This window comes from Drosophila nasuta, chromosome X, assembly GCF_023558535.2.
Source record: "Drosophila nasuta strain 15112-1781.00 chromosome X, ASM2355853v1, whole genome shotgun sequence".
Classification (NCBI taxonomy): domain Eukaryota; kingdom Metazoa; phylum Arthropoda; class Insecta; order Diptera; family Drosophilidae; genus Drosophila; species Drosophila nasuta.
The window spans coordinates 7,337,755-7,360,535 of NC_083459.1; the positions used below are offsets into that span (position 1 = coordinate 7,337,755).

General features: G+C 39.3%; 2 protein-coding genes across 2 annotated transcripts; both read left to right on the forward strand.

Annotated features, from left to right (window-relative positions):
- The first annotated feature begins 13,416 nt into the window (after positions 1-13,416).
- On the forward strand, positions 13,417-20,400 carry LOC132795248 (ubiquitin carboxyl-terminal hydrolase 16/45). The gene is made up of 5 exons (XM_060805866.1): positions 13,417-13,580; positions 15,024-15,450; positions 15,516-16,084; positions 16,143-17,302; positions 17,512-20,400. Exons 2-5 carry the CDS (start codon positions 15,115-15,117, stop codon positions 18,795-18,797), a joined length of 3,351 nt encoding a protein of 1,116 aa, XP_060661849.1. The 5' UTR covers positions 13,417-13,580; positions 15,024-15,114; the 3' UTR covers positions 18,798-20,400.
- A 674-nt stretch (positions 20,401-21,074) lies between these two features.
- On the forward strand, positions 21,075-21,770 carry LOC132795249 (lysozyme). The gene is made up of 3 exons (XM_060805867.1): positions 21,075-21,259; positions 21,314-21,460; positions 21,541-21,770. Exons 1-3 carry the CDS (start codon positions 21,118-21,120, stop codon positions 21,684-21,686), a joined length of 435 nt encoding a protein of 144 aa, XP_060661850.1. The 5' UTR covers positions 21,075-21,117; the 3' UTR covers positions 21,687-21,770.
- The last annotated feature ends 1,011 nt before the right edge of the window (positions 21,771-22,781 follow it).

The window sequence follows — 22,781 nt, forward strand, 5'->3', positions numbered from 1 at the left end:
GCAGTGCTGCAATTACGTTTATCGATCGCTGGTGATCGATGGTGATCTCTGATCGCGTTTTTCTTTTCTTTTTTTTCGTGAGAGGGGGCAAGTTGACCCCCCACCTGCGGGGCATGCAACAGTGGCAGGTGCCCGGTGAAAACGTAGCAATCAAGCGCCTTCGCTGTGACTCGATGCACGACACTCTCAATGTAGGTGTGTGTGTGTGTGTGTGTGTGTGTGTGTAGCCAATCACTCCTGGCTCTGGGAAATATGATCGCGCACACGACGATCGGCGACCACAGCGAGAGCAAGAGCAACAACGACATCAAACAAAACTGAAAGGTGGCGGAGCAGGGCGGTCTGCAATGTCGGTTGGTCGCGTGGGCGCGGCGGGGCAGCGGGGCCAATGGGGCACTTACAATTGAACGCCGCAGCAGCAGCAACAACAACAACAACGGCGACGGCGTCGGCAATCTTTGATGTGCACTTTGATTTCCGGCAGCGAGATAAGATTCTTTTTTTTTTGCCTTTTGCTTTTTTGCTTTTACTCGCTGCTGTTCTTGCAACGTGTGGCAAGGTGGTGGGGCAAGGCAAATCGCAAATCAAAACGAATTGCAGCAAATTTTGCGGCATGGCATCGCAACGGCGCATCAAACGACGCAACGTTGGGCGAAGCGTAGCGAGATTTTTATCGCAGCAACTCGCCAAAGGAGGCGTTGCACATGGCTGCCAATGATTGTGATTTCCCAGTCCCCCCTCCTCTCTCTCTCTTGTATCTCTCTCCTTCTACGCTTATGTACAATCAATGTGCAATTGTCTATGCACGAAAGAAACACACACACCTGTCCATGAGGCACACTTCCTGAGCTCAGCTGTGATTAAGAAGATCGAAACCACTTTCGGTGATCTTTCAATTGTCATCGAAAAGTCGAATACCCATGTAAGCCTCCCCCACTCCCAGTTCGCAGTTCCCAGTTCCCAGTTCCATTCCCATGGCCAAACACACTCATGGGTATGGAATGAATGTACTCATACTCGCTTTGTTTGTTTGTTGATTTTCGAAATCTGCCAGTTGTTTGAACTACGTTTCGGGGCGTACGTAAAAATATCATCAAAGAGATCTCTCTGCATCTGGGCTGGGGGCATGTGGCAGCAACAGCAACAGCAGCCGGGGCAGAGGCAGCGGCAGCAACTGCGGCTACCCTATAATAGCTAATGTAAGCACTTACACTTGCCCTCCTAGGCTCGATCTTTTGTTTACACAATATGCTCGTCACATTGCCCGCTGCCTCTCTCTCTCTCTCTCTCTTTCTCTACCTTTCTTTAGTCGCTTTGTATGAAGTGTCTTCACTGGGCACCTACAGTCAGTGCGGCTTCTCAATTCTGAGCATCACTTCGCATTGTCTTCGATCTTCAGTCCTCGCCTTCGTCTCCGTTTCTGTCTCCGTCTCAATCGCTGCCTCGAGGCCAAAAATCATACAATTTGGCTCCAGCGGCTCTACTGCGACTATAACAACAATAACGCTTTAGATTACGAGCACTTCAAGTACTCTTACTGCTTATTTTCATAATCTCTTTGAAAACATAGTGTATAACATGGGGTACTTACATAATACTCGCATAGATCAACTACTTTTGAGGAGTGTTTACTTTATTGAAGCGAAAAGAGAATTGCACTTTTCAATGAAATTCTTATTGAACATTATTCTTGTTATAAAGAATTGTTCTAAGTTTATTACTTTTCCCAACTCTGCAAAGGAACTTATTGAACATAAAAAATGTAATTTGTATTTGAAAAACTTATTAATTTTTAAGAATTACAATATTTATCTAACTGTTGTAGTAATAAAAAAAATAAAATTGTGCAATATTCAAGATACTTTGAATATTCCAAATCATATAGAACTTATTGTAAATATAATATAATTAGTAGGAAGAAGAACCAAGAATTGACTTAACAAATTTGTTGTGTATATTTTATAATCTAATTAGTGAATGCTCTATTAAATGAATTAATGCTGTAGTGCAATTGGGAAATTTAAATAAAATTATTGAGTAAATTTAGTACATTATTATTATTATTATTATTATTATTATTATTATTATTATTATTATTATTATTATTATTATTATTATTATTATTATTATTATTATTATTATTATTATTATTATTATTATTATTATTATTATTATTATTATTATTATTATTATTATTATTATTATTATTATTATTATTATTATTATTATTATTATTAAAATTTAAAATTTAAAATTTTTTTGCTCTGTGCACCGAATTTTGTTTTTATAAATTTTACCTTCAATTATCAAACTTTTTGTTTATGTTAATTTTTTTTCTAAAAACAAACATGAATTGTGCTATTACAAAAATAATATTGTAGAATTAGAATATTTAACATATTTAAAACTTATTTCTCCTGAGCTCGAAACTTCCAAGGTGTTAACTTAATGAAATTAAAAGTTTCTGGTGATTGTTTATTATACAAATACTTTTATATATTGAATACTTTTAAACATTTAAGCTGAAATCAGTAGTCCTTAATTATAAAGTTTTTGATGATTGTTTTATTTATCATATTACCATATATCAATTTTGTTTATATATTGAATACTTTTAAACTTTAAGCTGAAAACAGTAGTCCATATTCATAATTGATTCCTAGAATTTACTTATTCTCTCATAGTTTCATTAGCTGAGCATTAAGAACTCTTACAGTCCCTATTCGTTTTCTCCATTTATCATTTGAAATATGAACTGCGATCAGTCATGTATCTGTGACCTCAACTGTGACTTCAACTTCAACTTCGACAGCGACTTCGACTTCGACTTCAACTGCGACTGCGGCGCTTTGGCGGCTATTAAATCAGCATGCATCTGCATCTTCAAAGAGTCCGCACTGTCACCAGATGCTAAACACACACAACTGCAGGTTGCTCCCTCCGATCCCTCCGATCCCTCAGTCCCGTCTCTCAAGGCGTTGCCCCTCCTCTTCGATCCCTGGGCTACATTTCAATCTCAAGTGGGCACTGCAACAATGTTTGCTCGCTGCTGTCAACAGACTCGTCTCTTTGCATCTCCATTTCCATCTGCATCTCTACTATGTGCATCTATATCTGCATCTTTGTCCCCGTCCCCGTCTCCTTCCCCATCTCCTTTTCCTTCTCCATTTGCGTCTTCGTCAACGTCTCTCTCTCTCTATGCTTTATTTGCGTTTGTCGTTTGCCTTTCTCAAGTTGCGCGCTGCATTGGACAGTTTGGCTCTTGATTTGTTTGCTTATTTGCGCTTTTCCAATTGCCATTTCGCATGCACTTTTCCACACCGGCATTTTCCACACCGTTTCCTTCAGACTCCAGCCTAGAGTTTCCATATGCCAGGCTCTGGCTCTATGTCTGCCATAAAGCTGACGACCATGTTGACAATCCATGGATGAAGCACTCCCTTTCTTTAGACGGCGCCGTTTGTCGTTTTTTCGCTTATGTTTTTTAGTTTTTATTTTGTGTTATATACTCTTGGAGGAGGGTATTATCTTTCTGGGATTAAATATGAGATTCGCTCAATAATTAAGTCATTTATCAACAGTTATAGAAATTTAGGTTTAAATATATGATACAAAACACGTTTATGCACAGTAACTTTTTATGAAAAAAATTTTCTGGTACATATATTTTTTGCAACATATCCGAATTTCTGTCATTTATCCTACAGTTACAGTGATGTCAGCCTTTAAAGAAACGTAGCATGGTAAAGTTTAAAAGATCAAATAAATGTAGTAAATAATAATATTATATGTATTTTGAGATCAAAATATTTAAAAATTTGAACTAATAAAACATATTGTTCCAAAGTTCTCTTTATTGTTATATTAAACTTGAAAATCGTTATATAATATGCTTAATTTGTATTTATTTTTTACATTGGAGATTTTTTAGTAATGATTTAGAAAGTATTGGAAATCATTTGTATAGTAATTAAATGAATATATATTAAAATAAAATATACGAAATTTGTATTTTAAATTGTTAAACCTTTTTGTAATAGGTATTTTTTTTATTGGTTAAATAAATATCAATGCATATTTAGTAAAAATAGTTAATAGCTTACTTAATATGAAAATAACAGCAGTCTTAATATAATAAGAATCTTCATTTAAAAGCCTGTTTTCAGCTGAGTATTATAGACATTTAATTAAGAAACATGTTCCAAGCAAGATCTATAGAAAGTGATGAATGAAATAAAGTTTGCAATTTGTAAAGAGAACTTGCTTCTGAGCGATCTACAACCAGATGATAATCGAGTCAGGCACAAAGAGTATTTCATCTTCGACAGATGAAAGATAACTGTTCTTTCAGCCTTCTTTTTTTTTTGCTCACACAAAGTTGTCTGTCTGATGTTGTTGTTGTTGTTACTGTGTGCCATTAACTAGTTTTCTGGTCGGCTGAGTTCAAAAGCGCTTATTAATCTCTGGTACTTGTGTTTAGTGCTTTTAAATACGTTTTGAGTACTTTATTTTAGTATGCTTGATGTTTTACCGACCGCTGCAAGTCACGATGTTTGCTCTTTGCTCTCGTCGATCAACCAACTGGCAACCGGCAACTGGCAACTGGCAACTGGCATCGCTTCGTATCGTTTGGTATCGATTTAACTGATTCCGGCTCTGTCAATGTTTACCTTGGCCAGCGAGCAAACGGACATTCTGAAGTTGTTTGCTGTTTGTTATTGTTGTTGTTGTTGCTGTTGTTGTTAGCTTTGTTCGCCCCCAAACTGGCGCCCGGCTTTGCAACTTGTGGTAACTTGATATCTTCACCTGAGGAGAGGCTGAAGAAGCCATAGAATTAATGCGATAATTACAATGCAAGAATCATTTCAAACAGTGGCCAAAGACCCCCTTCAGCTGGACTCCATCCAGACTGTGAAGGAGGCGACGAGCGACGAGCGTGTGAATTACCATCACAGTCAAAGAGGCACAAAGAGATACAAAGACAAGACAACAACAAACGGCGGCAAAATGGACATTGCGGCATCTAAAGTTACACTTGATGTGTGAGTGTGTGGCAAGTGGGGAAAGGGGGCAAACATGGGAGGCAACACCGGGATTATAATAGCGCATGAAGCACAAAGGAAAGTGTCGTTGTTGTAGTCGTTGTTGGCTGATGCCACACGTAGCAACCAAGCAACCAAGCAACCAACAAAGCAACTGTCTTGTATGCCAAATGTGTTGTAAGTCTGACGATGATGATCTGCTGGGCCAACACAGTGCCGCTTAGCAGTGTGCGTCTGGCGATCAAACGATTTGATATTCCACTAGATAGAATTAACATATTAACTGCCTTGATTTGAGCTAAGATAATTGAAGCTCAACTCAATGGAATTGCTATCAAAACTAGAGCAGCGCTTTCATTCAGCGAATTGCTTCCAAGAAAGCGAGTAAATTAAATTGCATCTCATGAATATATTTCGTGTATGTGTAAAACAATATACAATGTAATATTTTGCGTATTATTATGCTAATTAATTAAATTAACTTTTATGCTTACATTAGTATATTTTTCATATGAAATTATTAACTAATTATTTGAAGCTTTTGCTATTCTCTTTTCAGCATTTTCTATTCTAGTCTATGCTATTCTATTCTATTATATTATATTATTTTTTCTATTTAATTCGATTAATATCAAATATAATATTTTCTGTATTCAGCAATTTGATTTTACTTTGAAACTTTCATAAACTATTTTTCCTAGTTGGTTACTAAACTTAATTACCCTTCGTTTTAGGCATTTTAAAGTGTAAAATTGCAGCCATACTTTTGTGCAGCACTGTAGATACATAGTATCTAGCTACTTTAGTTACACAAAAGTCTGCCGCATAATATTGCCTGATTTAGTTAAACATTGTTCTTATAGATTGTACTACATATAATTCAATTTCATTTAAATGTATGTATGTACAAATTTAATAAAATATATGTATTAATTACTTCTTATTAGCTATAAAAAATAATTCAATTGGTTATAAAAAAATCTAAAAAATTTGATAAATATTATTTAAAAAGCTTTAGAGTAAAAAGCACTTAAATATTGAATCATATCGAATACATCCAGTTATTGTTATTATTTTCTGTTTTAAGATAATGAACGTTTTCTAAGCAAACCAAAAAATGAACGAAATTGTATATATACAATTAAATTAAATATTATTATTATTATTATTATTAAATTAAAATATATTTTATCGTAAAACAGAAGAAGTTTATAAAATCAATCTTAGTTCTAAATACTTATACGGCTAATCAAGAGCTATAGGAATAACCTTTATTTGTTTTTAATATTTTCCACCAGAGGATTATCTATATACTATATATTATTTATATTTTATTATAATTATTATTATATTTTATTATATTATTATATTTTTGAGAGTATGTAAATTCAATGAATATTTTCATTATATTACTTCAGAATTTCGACGTCGGCTTAATTAATATTTTACTATGGCTAAAATTGAATCAATATTTTTATTACTTTCTTTTTTTTAACATCTGCTTAACTTATACAAATTTCAATTCTTTTTCCTATCTATCTGGCTAAAACAACGTTATCTGGTCTTAGAGAGCAGCTGAAAATACAATTTAGAATTCGATTTGCCCCCTTGAAAATGTTCCGAGTTCGTTCATTGTTTTCCAAGAGGAGGAGAAGGAGGAGGAGGAGACTCGAGTTCCGCTTGAGTGGCTCAATTGGCCGTATCGTATAATACAATAGAAGCAATTGAAATTGATACGACAGGCAGTCAGTCAAAGAGACGTAGTTGAGGCAGGTAACGGAGCCTGGCGCTTGCCAGGATATCACAGGATATGCCAAGCAGTAGCAGTAGCAGCAACAACAACAACAATTAAGGCCACTCAACTCTCAAGGGAAAGACAGACAATAAAAACCAGTTAAATACAAAAAAAACCTATGCAAGTTTTGTAGAGAATAAACACAAAACTTATGACAAGCGAGAGAAACCACAAAATAAAATGAAAATAAAAATAAAAATAAAAAAGCAAATAAAATGCGAAAAACATAAAAATATAATCGCATGCCTGTTCATGGACATTTGTCTAGAGGATTTGCCAACAAACGAGGGCGCGCCAAATATAATTTGCCATATCCTGCGTGCAGAATCGAGAAACTCAGCAAAGAATTGATGGAACAGCGAGCTCTAGTGATCGACGAATGGCAGATACTCTAATGTGATCATTTACTGCCTTAGTGTTATTGCCAATTGTGATTAAAGATACATTTTATAGATTATAAAAACCAAGTGATACAGAAAACAAGTAAAAAAGCTACATTCGAGTGTGTTCGACTGTGAGATACTCACAACCCATCTTGATTGAAGGCAAAGCGCGATTATTTTTAATAAATACCAAATTAGTATACCGTAAAAATAATGAAATATATATACATATATATAGAATATATCGATTTGAAATACAAAAGTATTTCTTGAATAACTTCTTCAATTTTTACCCGATCGCAACCAAATTCTTAGGAATCATAAATGCTATAGTTATCATAATCTGTACCTAAATTGTAGAGTACTTTAAACTATAGTAAAGGAACATCATCATCAAAAGCGATTTCATTCTAACTAAATTGAATACTCTTAAATATTAAATCGGTTGTTTTAAAAAGAAATCGATTGAATATTGTTAATAAAATTTAATTTAAAGCTACAATTATAATAAATAAACTTGATATGTCTATTCTAAAAAGTAATATGTAAGCAAAATATTTGAGTGAAATTAAAATATATTTTGAATTATGTCAAACTGTCAATAGAAAGCTTAAAATAGCAACGTAATATGCTTTTGCAAATTTTTAATAAGAAGAATTTACCTTAAAGCTGCACTTATATAAAAGGGCATAAAAAATACAAAAATTAGTCGTGAAATACATATTTCAAAATTAAATTTTTGGTAAATCATTTAGTTATTTCTTTATAAAAAAGTTTAAGTAACAATGTTAGATTAAGCTCTTTGTTGGTAGCATTTGTTTAGCGGAAGAATTTGCGAAGAAAGCGCTGTGATCAGCTCACTATATAGTATAGTTGCCATAGAAAAGAAACGTTTTGAGTGCCAGCTATAGTGAATGGACTCTGTTGGCAGTGTATTGCAGAGAACTCATCGTCATCGTCATCAGCGGCGGCGGCGAAAGATCAAAGGCATTGGGGTGCTAATAAAGTTGCCAGCGCAATGGCTTCAAATGTTGTTGTATTGCTTATTGTTATTGTTGTAGTTGTTGTTGTTGGTGAAGTTCTTAAAGTTGTCGTTGTTGTTGTTGTTGCTATTGTTGTTTGCTGCGGGAGCGCCTTGTGTAGGTGCTAATTTAGCGACCCACCGCGAGAGCTGGAAAGAAAAAAAGAGTCGAGGAAAAAGTATGAAACGAAGATGGAAAGAGTGCGGAAGGAAGAGAAGAGCTGAAGAAGAGCGCTTGAGATTTGCATTTTCAAAAGAAATAAACTTCAGATAAGAAACTAAATGTCAAAATTATCTACACACATGAATTGAACGCATTAAAAGGAGGATGCCGAGGGTCGCATCGCATCGCATCGCATCGCATCGCAACGCAACGCATCGATGTGGCAAGGGCAATGGATGAGTTTGCTATGGTTGCGCATGGCGAACGAGAGCGACAGCCAAAGTGCAAATATGTGTAGGCAAAACAACAGGACAGACAGACAGACAGACAGACAGACGGACAGACAGACAGACAGACGGACAGACGGACAGACAGAGGAGCAACAGAGCAACAGGCAACGGATGAGTGGATCGCTCGCCTTACCTCGAGATGCCAAAGTGCATCAGGCAGTAAAGCAGTAAAATGCAGAAAATTGAAACAGGCTTTTTAATGAAATGAAAGCGCCGCACAGTCGGCGAAGGTGCCACGCCCCGCCCCACTGCGTCTTGTGGCAGGCTGGCGGAAAGACGAATCAGAAGGCAAAAAAGGAGAACACAAAGAGTCAATTAATTAGTAGATGGAGCCATGATTATCGCTATATTAACATTGCAGTCCAAGCCAAGTTGCCACAACTTGTGGCAAGCGAAGTCAGCCAACTGCTTGCCTGCCTGCCTGCCTGCCAGCTTGCCTGCCGTCTGCCATTTACTTAAGATAAGACGCACGTGTGGCACCAACGAAACACAAAAAAAGGGGCAGCTGGCCAAAGATTAAGCTGCACTTGGAGCTCAGGTTGAAGCTGCCGCTTGAAGCGGGGCGGCGTTCATTAAATGATAACAACGGGCGGCAACGGCGACGGCGGTAACTGCCACATACAATTCGTTCGCCGGCGAGTGATAAGCGCTAAGCGCTCTCCGAGTTTTGCCTTTGGTGCCGCCGCCGCCGCTCGATCGCTGCCACATCATGTGGCACACAGGTAGACGGACGCGACGGCAATAGTTGCAGCCTCACTAATTTATTGAAATTGTGCCCAGCGCCCAATTTAAATTCATTTGAAGGCACATTAAGAACGAAACTTCACTTTACCAAACGCAGCAGATACAAATGAAGATGAAGTTGAAGACAGAGTTGATGTTGAAGTTGAAGTTGAAGAACCACACTTGAGGCCAACTTGCAACTCAAATCTTTTGTGTTGTGGCATCAATTCCGGGAATTGTGCTTCATAAATGCGAGTTAAACTGTTGTGAATACAAAAAAAAGATACATTTGTATCTGTGGTTATGGCATCCGTATCTGCGTTTGTATCTGCAGTAGCTGTAGTTGTATCTTGAAATGTATCTGCAGTAGTCGTTATCTTTATAGTATCGGTATGGAGACTAACTTCATTTGTATCTCTATCTGCAATAGCTGAATTGGAGCTTATGAAAATTATCTATATCGGTTGTATCTCGATGTGTCGTATTTTTATTCTTATCGGTATTAACTGTATCTGTAATTATAGTATCTGTATCTGCTTATGTATCTGAAATACTCGTAATAGTTGTATCTGTTCGGTATCTCTACCTGCTTCTGAAGTATCTCTATTCGGAATTTATGGAATCTGTTTGAGTATATGTACAGAGTGTTGTACAGACTTGTATCTATAATTGTGATCTGGATCTGTATCTAAACTATCTGCACACTCATCTTCAGTAACTTTAGGTGTATCCGTTTCGAACTAGACTAGCAGTATCTGTATCTTTAGTATGTCTATCTGTATCTGGAGTAACTGAATCGGAATTTATGTAGCCTAACTACAGTATCTATAGTATCGAAATGTGCATCCAGAGTATTTATATTGAGTTCATCGATATCAATCTCATCTGTATCTGTAACCGCCAAAGCTGTATCTTTACTTGTAGTACCCGTTGTATTCATCTGTACTGTCTGAATCTATTTCCATGGCGTATGTATCTAGACTGTCGATATTTTCATCCGTAGTATCCCTATCCGTATCTGTTGTAATTTTATCACAATCTTTAGTATCTCCATCTGCATCTGTATCTGCATCTCAGTTTTCGTTAGCTGCATTCAAGATGAGGCTGCATGTCATCGACTGTGGCCCCAACAGAAGCTGTAAATGGAATATGATTTAAATACACGCAATCCTCGAGGCGCCACAGCGGGGCATCCGATGTTGCATATGCAGCTTAATTTATTGCGCAATTTGGCCGGGAACAACAGCCAAAGCTAAAAGCCAGCCAACAGACCGTGTGCTGAGATACGCACCCGAGATACCCTCTCATTAATTAGCAATGAGTTTTAAGTTTCAGCCAAGTAAAACCAAGTAAAGGAGTAGACTAGCACATCATGCCGCTCACTTCGATATCTTCGCTGGGGTATCGAAGAGAAATTACCTACATGGGCCATAAGAGCAAACAGATTTTGCCAGTTGGCCAATTGAAAATGAGTTTTAATTGTGGAAATAATCCAACGATATTTCATTGCCACCGTGTGGAGATGCAACTGCAAGCCGAGTACAGTGCGGGTCAAGTGAATAGCATCAGTTGAAGACGTTTTTATTAGAATTCAACAACTATAAACTGAAGATCTTCTAGACGCATAAACAGCGCTGTGTCTGGTCTGCAATTGTAACTGGCCAAGTCATAAAACTGAAAAATGCTAATGAGTCACACACCAAGACCGTAAACTGACCAAATTGACCAGCTAATTACACAATCAACGGCACAGAAGAAGGCGAATGGAGGCGCGACTTGGGGGAGAGGCTATAAAAAAGGAAAAAAGAGCCTAGAATTAATCTGGCAATCAGCCGAAGCTTTCAACTGAAAGGTATGCGAACTAATTGGATTTTAGATTTACTCTTTTATCCATCTCAAGTTTATAGCTTCAAGAAGAGAGAGAGAGAGAGAGAGAGAGAGAGAGAGAGAGCGAGAGCGAAGAATGCTGGAAAAGCACGTGCTTTCTTTAGATGCAGAAATGATTTAGCTAATGATCCTCGCTTGTCAATTCGTGACTGACAGCGTTTAAACAGTAACTACAACATTTGCATGCGACTGCCACAATGATTTGGTTGTGGCTTTAATGTAAATATCAACCAACCGAAAACAAAACAAAAAAAAACAAACAGTAATAAAGCTGTGGACCCCTTGGCAAATGAAGCTGAGCTCAGCATGTGGAGCAGCAGCAGGAGAAGATCATGAAGGAAGATGATGAAGGTAGCACAAAAACCTCCGAGTGTGGGACAACAACAACAAAAAAGGAGTAAAAATGGCATACTAAACTGCGCTTTGCATGCACATAATGAAGATGATGATGCCAAAAGAAACACAGAAAGGGAACGATAGAGAGAGAGAGAGAGAGAGGGAAACAAAAAAAAAGAGAGAAAGAGCGAAAGAGGTAAGAAGAAGCGACTGCCGTCGGTCCAGGAATCGATTTACGTCTTCTGCGAAATATTCATTACAGCAAATTTGTACTTGGGGAGCGTGAAGAGGATGCGACTATGTGGAAGGTATAAAGAGTATGGGGAGACTTGGGATTGGGCTCGAAACAGGCAGCAGATACAATTCCTTCTCTCTCTCTCTTTCTCTCTTGCTGTCATTCTCATTCACAGTGTGTCCAATGCGGGCAATATTTTCCTTAAGTTTTTATGCGAAATTATCTTTGATGTTATTATGCATTATGAGACTTTAATGTGCACAGTTCCTGTGTCTTCTTCTCGCATTTAATTTGAGCTGCTGTCGGCGTTCCCTACAGATGAGAGTGCGCGATAGATCGATAGAAATTCAGATACAGAAGGAAATTAGAAGGTCGAGGAAATTAATTTTCATTCTATGAAAAACTAAAAACTACCAAAAAAAGCTACAAATCTTAACGATCATTTCGATGATGATGATGATAATGATGACGGCTCAATTCAAGCAAATTGAGCAGACGCTGCCCAGACTCCCAGACAACCAGACGGACGGCGAGACATAAAGCTGGAAGGGATAGCAACGAGATGAGTCCGATCCGCAGAGCAACAGCAGAGACTACTAAGCAAGCAGCCAAGCAACGAAAAACCCAACTCAAAATTGAATGCACGTTTTATTTCTTCTGCAGTTCGCTCTTTTTTTTATGTTTCGTCTTTCTCCCTTTTTTTTTACTCTTTTTTTGTCTTTTGTAGCCGCTGCTGCTGCATGAAATATTGCCCGAAGGGCGGTACAATTTTGATGCATTTACAACATTCAGGGTGTTGGTAATTATAGGGAGTTTATGTCTGGAAGTTTCCTTTATGATAGGCTTTTTATTTTCAAGTTTTTGTTTTTTTTTTTATTTTGTCCCTTTTGTGATGTTGTCTTTCGTTGGGAATTGTTGAATTAAGTTGCTTGCCTTTAAACTTTTGCGCTTGAATTTATCCTTAGGGGGAAAACACCTTAAGCAAACAGCAATCTTTGCATAAATTGAAAATGATAACAAACATTAAAGAAATCACTTATTTTCTCAAATACAAAATAAATAAAAATAATTAGAGCTTAATTAGTTTAGCATTCGCTTAAATAGTAATTTAAAATATACAACATTTAACAGGTTATGCATTTCTTTCAAAGAATATCAGTAAGCTAAAAGTAGTTTTGAAAAGTGCGCCAACTAAAACAAGTTGGTTATCGACACGCCTCCACATTTATCATTGCTGCATGGAGCATCGAAATCGATTTATCGTACAAATGTCTATCGATAACTTCGAATGTCATGCAGTTTACAATACATTTTTTGGTATTAAAATACTAAAAATGATCAAAATTATTTCGTATTCTAAATTCGATTTCATACTTGTTTCTTATTAGATTTTGATAACTTATAGTTGCCTATTACTTTCTAACATATGTTTTAACACAGTTTTTACGGAAATTATGGCAAAACAACTGTATATAGTTCTTGTCTTAAATTTGTACATTGTTTTTCGAAAGTTGAGGTCACTCTCAAAAAAATGTCACAGTTAAAAAAAGTTGTAAATGCGAAAGCAGCAATAAGTAAGAAGATAGCTCACGTTTTTTTTTTTGTTTAACTACGAAGTGGCTTGGCGCAAATCGCTAAACGCGCGGAGTGCGAGGGCGAGAGACAGTATTTGATGTGCAACGCATATTGCAAAAAGTAAATCAAGGTAATTCAAAAATGCTGTCTGGCCAATGTGGGATGAGTGTGCAAAATTCTTAAGCACAATAAATAGGCAACATACTACTAACTAAATGTCAGTCCTGCCTCCGTCTATGTGTGCGTGTTGTGTGTGTGTATATTGAGTGTAAGTCAGTGTGTGTACGCGTGTTGTGTGTATGGCTGCGTGCATGGCCTATATGTGTGTGTTTGTATATTGTCAAAAATTGGGTTGAGTGTCCGCCGTGATATTCCAAAGTGCTGAGGCGGCTGTTCCTTCATGGGCTGCAGCTGCATTGTTGTTGCGTGGCTCGCACAAAACAAAGAGACGCAAGAATTACAAACAACAATGTTGTTGTTGTTGTTGCTGCTGCTGCTGCTTCCCAATATGGCAGCACATGAACTTAAACTTAACCTCAAAGCAGCAACGTTGTTCATATTTCACGCCTGTCGCTTTGTCGCCAGTCGCTTTGTCGCTTCGTGCCAATGAACGTGTGTCAAAGATTTGACCCCAAAAAGGCGAAAATCTGCTGACCTCCCTTACACCTCATCACCCCTTTACACAACACACCTACAACATACAAATGCAAATCCATCTCAACAACACTTGGGCAAAACCCCCCTTGCCACCCCCTTCACCATTGCAACTTGGTTGCATGGCTTGAGTGGCGCAACAACAGCAACAAGCGCGGACAATAAACAAAAACAAGGCGTTGAAAGACCAACAACAACAATAACTGTTGTGTCTTCAACGTGCTGCTGCAGCTTAAAAGCACCTAGAGAATTAATTACAGTGACAACTCGCTAAGTAGACGCACATTCGCATGGCAAACACTGATATTATAAATAAATATCAAGCTTTTTTGCTCGGACGCTTTACAATATTGAACAATATTCGATCAAGTGAGAGGAAATGATTTTGTCCGGTTGATAGAGGTGTCCGCTTAGGCAATAGGGGATAATATCGAGGATATATACCATATATTAATTTTCTGGTTTAAAATTTGTTTTATATATACTTTATTCTTTTAAAGATATAAAGTTGAATACTATTATTTAACAGTATATACATTTTATAATTGATAAGTTGTCCTGAAAGTGTCTTCAAAATACACTTTATATGTAGGGTAAAAAGTGTATATACCCCATTTCTTTGTTGTCAGTTTACAGCGTATGTTGAAGTGCGACAAATAAAAGAAAAAACAAAGGCAACGATTTGATGATTGTCGAGAAATCAACATTTCGATCAGACCAGAACACAAAATAACTCTAATACTATATAATTGTAATCAGTCAACAACGTTGTCGTCGACGTCGTCGTCGTCGTCGTTGTCGGTGTTGTAGTTGTAGACAAAGGCACGAAGAAGCATGCAATATGTGCTTTACAGGGCATCTAGTAGGCAAGAACAGCAACAAGAACAGTAGACTAACTGGAATCTCTATTTGAATTTAGTGCGCGCCTTTGGGAAGCAAAAGTCGCCGCTGGGTCCGTTTGAAAGGATTGGGATTTGGAGGCAAACAGCTGCAGCGGCATTAGCATCATCATGGTGAAGAAGCGTCAAACGGACGCACAACAGGATGGCAACAGTTCCACAGACTCTGGAGCAAGTGGTGCGGCTGTGTGTCAGCACATCAAACGGTCGGTGGACACAACGCGATTGCGTCGTCAGCTGAAAGCAACGGGCCTTCTCTACGAGTGTGTCCAATGCCAGAAACTGAATGCCACAAATGTGGCAGGCAGCAGTGGCAATGGCGGCGTCGACGGCAGCGGCGAATCGAGTGCCACCTGCGAAGCGGACAACACGCTCTGGCTGTGCCTCAATTGTGGCACACAACTGTGTGGACGCGAGCGCAACACGCATGCCCTGCAACACCATCAGGTGAGTTGCTCTTTAATTGCCAAACACTTATAACTTTTGCTAATCTATTGCTACACTTGGAACAGACTCCTCGCTCGGACTCACATGCGCTGGTATTGAATACGCGCTCATTTAAGATCTGGTGCTACGACTGTCGCAGCGAGGTCAGCCCCAATTCGCGCAAGAATCTGCTCGAGTGCGTCGAGCTGGTCAAGCGACTTGCTCAGAAGCCGCCGACGAGTGTGGCAAATGCGGAAGCCGAGCAGCCAACGATCAGCAACATTGAGTACAAAATGAAATCAACGCTGGAACAGCTCAGTGCCATGGTGCCGATGACCGGTGGCCAATTGTCGCAGCCAGTTGCTGGGGCAGCAATACCGTTGCCACCACCGCCACCGCCGGCACCAGCGGCGGGTGTTGTGCCCGGCATGGCCAAGCGAATGACGGGCAACAATCGTTTGGTCAACATACCGAAGAGCGTCTCGCCGCAATTGCAGCCCACAACGTCAACCAGCAATGAGCTGGATCGTTTGCCGCGTGTGCGTGGCCTCACCAATTTGGGTAACACGTGTTTCTTCAATGCCGTGATGCAGTGCCTGGCCCAGACACCGTTTCTGCTTGCCGTGCTCAAGGAGCTCGGCGAGCCTGGCGAGCAGTAAGTATTCATTTACCTAGTGTACGAACAATTCACTAAACATTCATTTCTTTTGCAGATTTGTGTTGCCTGGCGGCACTTTTAGCTCTGCGGATTCGGGAGACGTGGAGTTGCCCATGATTAAGGGCACTTTGTCGTCGTGGGGCACGCTCACCTCGGCGCTGGCGAATGCGCTCGAGGAATTGCAATGCGTTGGCGGTGTCTTGAAGCCTAGCAAACTGTTTGACAAGTTGTGCGCCAAGTGTCCGCAGTTTATGGGCGGTGATCAGCACGATGCCCACGAGTTGTTGCGTCAGATGTTGGAGAGTGTACGCTCGGAGGATTTGAAGCGCTATCAGCGTGTCATACTGGAGACGATGGGCTACAAGAATCAGAATGTGAACGATGTGTCGCAAGAGTTGCGACAAAAGTGCAAAATCTATGGCCAGCAGGCAGCCGATCGTATACTGCGACCGGAGCAAGTGTTTCGTGGCTTCCTTGTCTCCACGCTAACGTGTCAGGATTGCTATAACATTTCGTCGCGGCACGAATACTTTCTGGACATGTCGCTGCCGGTGGCGGTGGAGAAGCCGCAGCCACCGCAGCGTCGCAAAGTAAGTCCCGAAAATTCTCCAATGGCGCCGAATGCAATCAATGCGAACTTCACCAACGGTGAGACGGATGTGCCTTTCGCCAAGCCAGCGACATTCTATCTGCATCAGGACGGGCAGGAACCATTGGGACCCTCCAAGGCGCAGGTGAAAAAAGATAAGGAGCGCGAACGCAAAGCGAAACGCGCCGCCAAACATCAGCGCACCAAGCAGGCCCAGAAACTCTCGCTCAAACTGAACGTTAACGACGAGAACAACGCTAGCGCGGGCGGCGGCGATGCTGACGCTGATGTGGACCAGCAGCCCGGCAGTGGCGATAATCAGGCTCAGCCACAGTCGCCGGGCTCAGCTGATGTTGATACGGATATTGAAAAGACACGATCAGCATCGTGGGGCGAGGGACCGCGCGTCGATTCGTTCAGCGGCACCACATCAGAGCATTCGGATGCCGATGTTGAGGATAATCTCGTGGAGGATACAGCTGCTGATGTGGGTGCTGGAGTCGCTGCCGCCGCTGCCACAACCAAATTCTACACCGACACCAATGGCAATGCGCAGCCGTTGAGTGAGAAACGTGACGATACCCCTGAGAATATGGACAAGGACTCGCTCGAGGAAGACGAGAATGGTAAGAGAAACATTTTATTTATTAATCTTTCTCACTGAATTTCATTCATTCTGTGTAATCCAACTTTACTATTAACATAAATTGTAAGTTTTGAACTGTGTAGGTTATAAAGTTATATATTATATTCCAATTAGTGTAAAATATTTGGATTGACAAATTAGTGTATTCGTAATTAAACTTTTGATAATGCTTTTAACTCTCCTTTGCAGATTCTGGTATAGCCACGAGTCCAGCACCAACCACAGCGACTAGCATCAGTGCAAGTGCCGCCAACTCAACGACAAACAGCACCACGAATAGCAACAATACTGTTGATGGGGAAGGAGACAAGGATAAGAAACAGCAGGAGTCGGAGGGCAGCACAGGAGCTGTGCTGGTCAATGCTGGACTGAGCGAAGTGGGCGCCTCGCTAATACGCCAGATCTCGTCGGGTCAGCTGCAAATCGATCAACTCAAGCAACAGATGGGCAATCTAAAGCTACGCGATGGAACTCAATCACAAGGCGCAGCAGCAACTGGAGCAGGAAAATCAGTGGCCGCAGCAGCAGCAGCGGCACGCTCGAAGCGTGTGCGCACCCAAAGCTGCTCGGATTGGAGCACCACGATTGCGCCGCGCTATCAATGCGAGGCCGATGAATGCTCGGTGCAATCGTGCCTCAACAATTTCACCGCTGTCGAGCTGATGACCGGCCAGAATAAGGTCGGTTGTGAGAGTTGTACGCGTCGCATCAATGGCGATGCACCCGATGCCAAGTCTGTGAATACGAATGCGACCAAACAGCTGCTCGTTTCCAGTCCGCCCGCTGTGCTCATCTTGCATCTGAAGCGATTCCAGCTGGGGCCACGTTGTGTCTTCCGCAAGGTGACGCGGCAGGTTAGCTACTCGACGCTGCTGGACATTGCCGCCTTCTGTGGCTCGAAGGTCAAGAATTTGCCGAACATTGATCGCAAACAGAAGAAGCTACTCTACGCATTGTATGGCGTTGTGGAGCATTCGGGAGGCCTCTATGGTGGACATTATACCGCCTATGTGAAGGTGCGTCCGAAATTGACGGCCGACGATAAGCGATGGAAATTCCTGCCGCATGGCAGCAAAGCTGAACTCGATCAGGACGATGAGCTGGAGCAGCTGCTGGCCAAGGAGAAAGCACGCGAGATGCGCATGAATGCTATGGACGACAGCGATGATTTCTCCAACTCCAGCAGCAATGACTCCACCTCAAGCGAGCACTCCGTTGATCATGCAAGTGGCTTGGAGAATGGCGATGATGATGCAGTCAGTGCGTCTGGGGATCAGGCGGCGGAAAGCGGGACAACTGTCAATGGCAAAGAAGGTGCTTCTCCTGCCGCGGCTACAGCTGAAGATGAGGCGGCCAATGTGCAGGCACCGCCAGGCAAATGGTATTATGTATCGGATTCACGGGTCCAGGAGGTCAGCGAGGAGGCAGCACTCAAGGCGCAGGCGTATCTGCTATTCTACGAGCGCATCTATTAGACCGTTTTTCCATCTAGCTCTTTATTAGATTCCATTAACCTCCAGCTTCTCACAGTTTAGTAGCAGTAGAATCTGATCGTTGATGGTCTTTTTTGTTTTGTTGTTTGTTTTTAGAGACTTTTTTAAATACTTTTTATTCTAATTACTTTTCTATCTCTTATTTCTGAATTGTGCATTTGAACGCGGTAGGCGTGAAACTACAACGAAGATGATGGACTGAAAACTAACACAGAACTGACGGAAGACGATAGAAAGTCTCGCCCCCCTCCAGACAGCATTAGAAAGAGATAGATGGCGGGAAACACGGAGAAAGAGCGAGAGAACAGAGAGTAAAGCCAAGTAGAAGTGCATTTGAGAAGCGTTAGGGGAGAGATAGTTAGATAGATAGATACCATGATGACGACAACAGGGCAGTGGGAGAAGAGACACACACACATACACACACACACATACAAAGTCCCATATACGATATGCAGGGCAGCAGATCAACACACATACACACAACACTCAATCTCATGCTCAAACACACACCACACTACATTTTGCAAACAAAATTTGTAAGTTAAAAATGACACTTATTTTTTTTTTGTTATCCTATATTATGTACATTTTAATTATATTTTCGATTTATTTTAAATTGTTTTTGTAACGTAAGATAAAAAGAACTTTTTTGAGTAAACAACTGAATCAGACGACATAAAAAAACAAGTTTAAAAAAGCTACCTATAAGTGTACTCAACCGCGTTTTTTAAGAATTCAGAGAGGGCGCGGCAATCTATAAGAATATTGTGAGAAAATTTAGTAGTATCTGAGATGTGACTTTTGCCCTGATCAATAATATATAATATATACTGCTATTAAATGTTCCCCTGCATGTCACACATTTTAAAGGCACCAAGTTGTAAAAAAAAAAAAACAAAATATAGAAACTTGGTTTGAAGCAAAAGTAAAAAGGATGAACATTATAGTGAATGTTGCAATTAACTATATTAAATGATAATGAGAAAGCATAAGAAGCGAATTATTAAAGCAAGTTTGATGCGAGTTTTCAGATTTTTGTAAAGTTTATTATTAGTTTTAAGTTAGCTGCATATAAATATTTAGTCTGTGGTCCAAAACAAATACGAAATGAACAACATTGCCTCAAAGTTGAATAAAAAAACAAACAAACAAACACATGAAAGCGAAGAGAAATATGATACTTAAGCAACAAGAAGATGGAAATGGAGAACATAGACATTAGGCGATAATTAACCATACGTGTTTCTTAAACCTATTTAATGCGTTGTATAAAGATTCGAAAGTGATTCTGTTCTATGATAGAGATAACAATATACATATAGAAATAGAATAACAAAAAAAAAACAAAAAGAAAACAAAACAAAAAACAACAACAACAAACCAATTGCTCGCTTCTGCCAATATATTTAATTATAATTCAATTCATATACACAATATGAATAAATAGATATTAAATGAAATAGTTCTAAACGCATTCTAAATAGTTTTTACAATAACTATGCAAGGTAAACATTTCTAAAATAGTTAATGAAAATTACTACAACGAGATTTATACACAACAAGAAAACTAAAAAGCAAACAATATATATACATATAATATAAATATATTTATCGTTCCGTTTTATTCAAGGAAAATTACATAAACATTTCAAGAGCTGGGAAACTGGGAAGTATTAAAAAAGTAAGTGCATTTCTAAAGTTTTGTCCATAGTGAATTGAATCTTTATATAAAACGTAGAGCACTGATTATAAGAAAAATAAGTTTTTTCATATATGCGACACAATTTTACTTCATAAACGAGCAACAGATATTTCGTTGCATGCAAAAATGTAGCATACTTTTGGGAGTCAAACTAAACTTGTGTATTGGAGTATCTAGCCGAAGGCATCTTGTGAGTAAACATTGAAAGGGAATAACAAAAATAAATGATTTTAAATCACAAACCAATTAATATTAAAACTTGCGATGTTATATTGAGGTTTTCATAAAATAGCAAAATGTTAATAAGAACTTCATTATTTATGACCTGTAGTGAAAACTATACAAAAGTGCAATGCGGAACCATTTCCCATAACACGTTGATTGTATAAATGTATGTATTTTTCTTTTTTGGGATTGCTTGAGGCAACAACGAGAGATCAACGAATATTATTAATTCTTAGAATACAACAACGCAATTGTAGATTATCAGCAATTAGAAATCGACAGCAGCAGCACAAACACAAAGCACAAGCAGCTGTTGAAATTCCCGTTTCCCAGTTCAGGTTCAAGTTGAAACAGTTGCTGGCAAGTCGCAAAATGAGAACGGCGGCGCTTGCACTCTTCTGTGTGGGATTATGGGTCAGCATGGCATCGGTGCTGGGCAAGCAATATTTGCGCTGTGAACTGGCCCGCAAGCTGCTGGAGCAGCACAGCTTTGAGCGCAGTCTCCTATCCAATTGTGAGTAGTTGAAGTAGAGAGACAAAGGTAAAGAGTTGAAAACTATGTTCATAGGGATATGCCTGCTGGAGCATGAGAGCGAGCTGGATACTTCAAAGATAAGCACCACATTGAATGGATCACGCTATGGTCTCTTTCAGATCGAAAGTCGCTATTGCCAAGACGGCAGACGTGGGGGCGTTTGCAATGTCAAGTGTCAAGGTACGCACAATCACAATCACAGACACGGAAGCTTTTGTGCTTTTTGCAAGTTTCACTGCAAATAATTGATTTTGTTGCAGATCTGGTAGAAGAAAATCTGCGCGAGGCTGCCGCCTGTGCCAAGCGTATTCAGGCGGAGGAAGGCTTTCGGCATTGGAGCGGTTGGCAACGATATTGTCGCAACACGCAGAATTTGCCTAACTTAAAGGTCATTTGCGGCATTTGAATATACTCTCTCTTTTTATACTCGAAATACACATAAAATGCTCTTAAATAAACTGTTAAAGATGCTTGATTTTTTATTTACAAAGTCATAGTTTACTTTTAGTAATATAATATCATATTATTGTGAAGCTTTTGCCAATAAACTTTTCAAACAACTCACGCTTCAGCGTTATCGTTTTCCAAAGCTTTCGCTCTCGCAATCGTTGCGCTCTTTGCGTTCGAGCGCTCTCTCTCTTTCTCTCTGCCGTCGCTCGCTTTGACGACTTTTAGCTTATGGAGGGCTTTTGGGGCTGTACTCACGTCAGGGAGATTTCATTAAGCGATGCCAGTCGAAACGAATCAAACGTTTCTGGAGCGCTCCACGTACAGTTGTTTTATTTCATTTGAATCTTCATTTCTTACGTTCGTTTTCGTTGACAAGTGCGCAGTGGTTGCATAACAAAAAGAAAAGAAAAAGTACAGCATATATAAAAAAAGTACTATATGCTATTCACATATTAGTAAAATATGTATACAAAAAAAGTACTTAAAGTACTCAATATATAATACTACAATAGTATTATGATGATCTTTGTGATTTTTTTGTGCCCCATGATCCCAAATGCAAAAAAAAGAAAAAAAAAACGAAACTGACTACCCGACTGTGACTCATTGAACCGGTTATGAAATGATCTTACACACGCATGCATACACACATACATACCAATACAAGTGCCAATACAATACACACAAGTCCAGTCGTCAGTCCAAAGACAGATAAGATTCTGTCACTGTCCCCTTTGCTTAGTCTTTGAGCTAACGTGTGCTTAAGCTGAAGAAAATCTAAAGAGCTCTTCATTATAAAAAGTTGTGTTTTTTTTTAACAAAAGTTCTGAAACATCATCATCATTATTCATTATGAAAAGTCCCCTGAAAAGTTAATCCTTTGGGTCTATAAAAGTATGATGATATATAAAGAAATGAAAAGAAAATTCTTTTCTGTGTTTTACAAAAAAATCATATGAAATTCATCATGAAATCATGAAAAGAAAAATGTCCCTAAAATGTGAATTGCCCTTACGATAAATACTAGAAAATAAATCTAGTTGAATCAATG

Excerpts from the sequence above, each read along its gene's own strand:
- LOC132795248 (XM_060805866.1), top strand. The coding sequence starts at position 15,115 with ATGGTGAAGAAGCGTCAAACGGACGCACAACAGGATGGCAACAGTTCC. Across the intron at positions 15,451-15,515 it reads ATGCCCTGCAACACCATCAG|ACTCCTCGCTCGGACTCACA; the intron begins GTGAGTTGCTCT and ends CACTTGGAACAG. Across the intron at positions 16,085-16,142 it reads CTCGGCGAGCCTGGCGAGCA|ATTTGTGTTGCCTGGCGGCA; the intron begins GTAAGTATTCAT and ends TTTCTTTTGCAG.
- LOC132795249 (XM_060805867.1), top strand. The coding sequence starts at position 21,118 with ATGAGAACGGCGGCGCTTGCACTCTTCTGTGTGGGATTATGGGTCAGC. Across the intron at positions 21,260-21,313 it reads GCGCAGTCTCCTATCCAATT|GGATATGCCTGCTGGAGCAT; the intron begins GTGAGTAGTTGA and ends CTATGTTCATAG. Across the intron at positions 21,461-21,540 it reads TTGCAATGTCAAGTGTCAAG|ATCTGGTAGAAGAAAATCTG; the intron begins GTACGCACAATC and ends ATTTTGTTGCAG.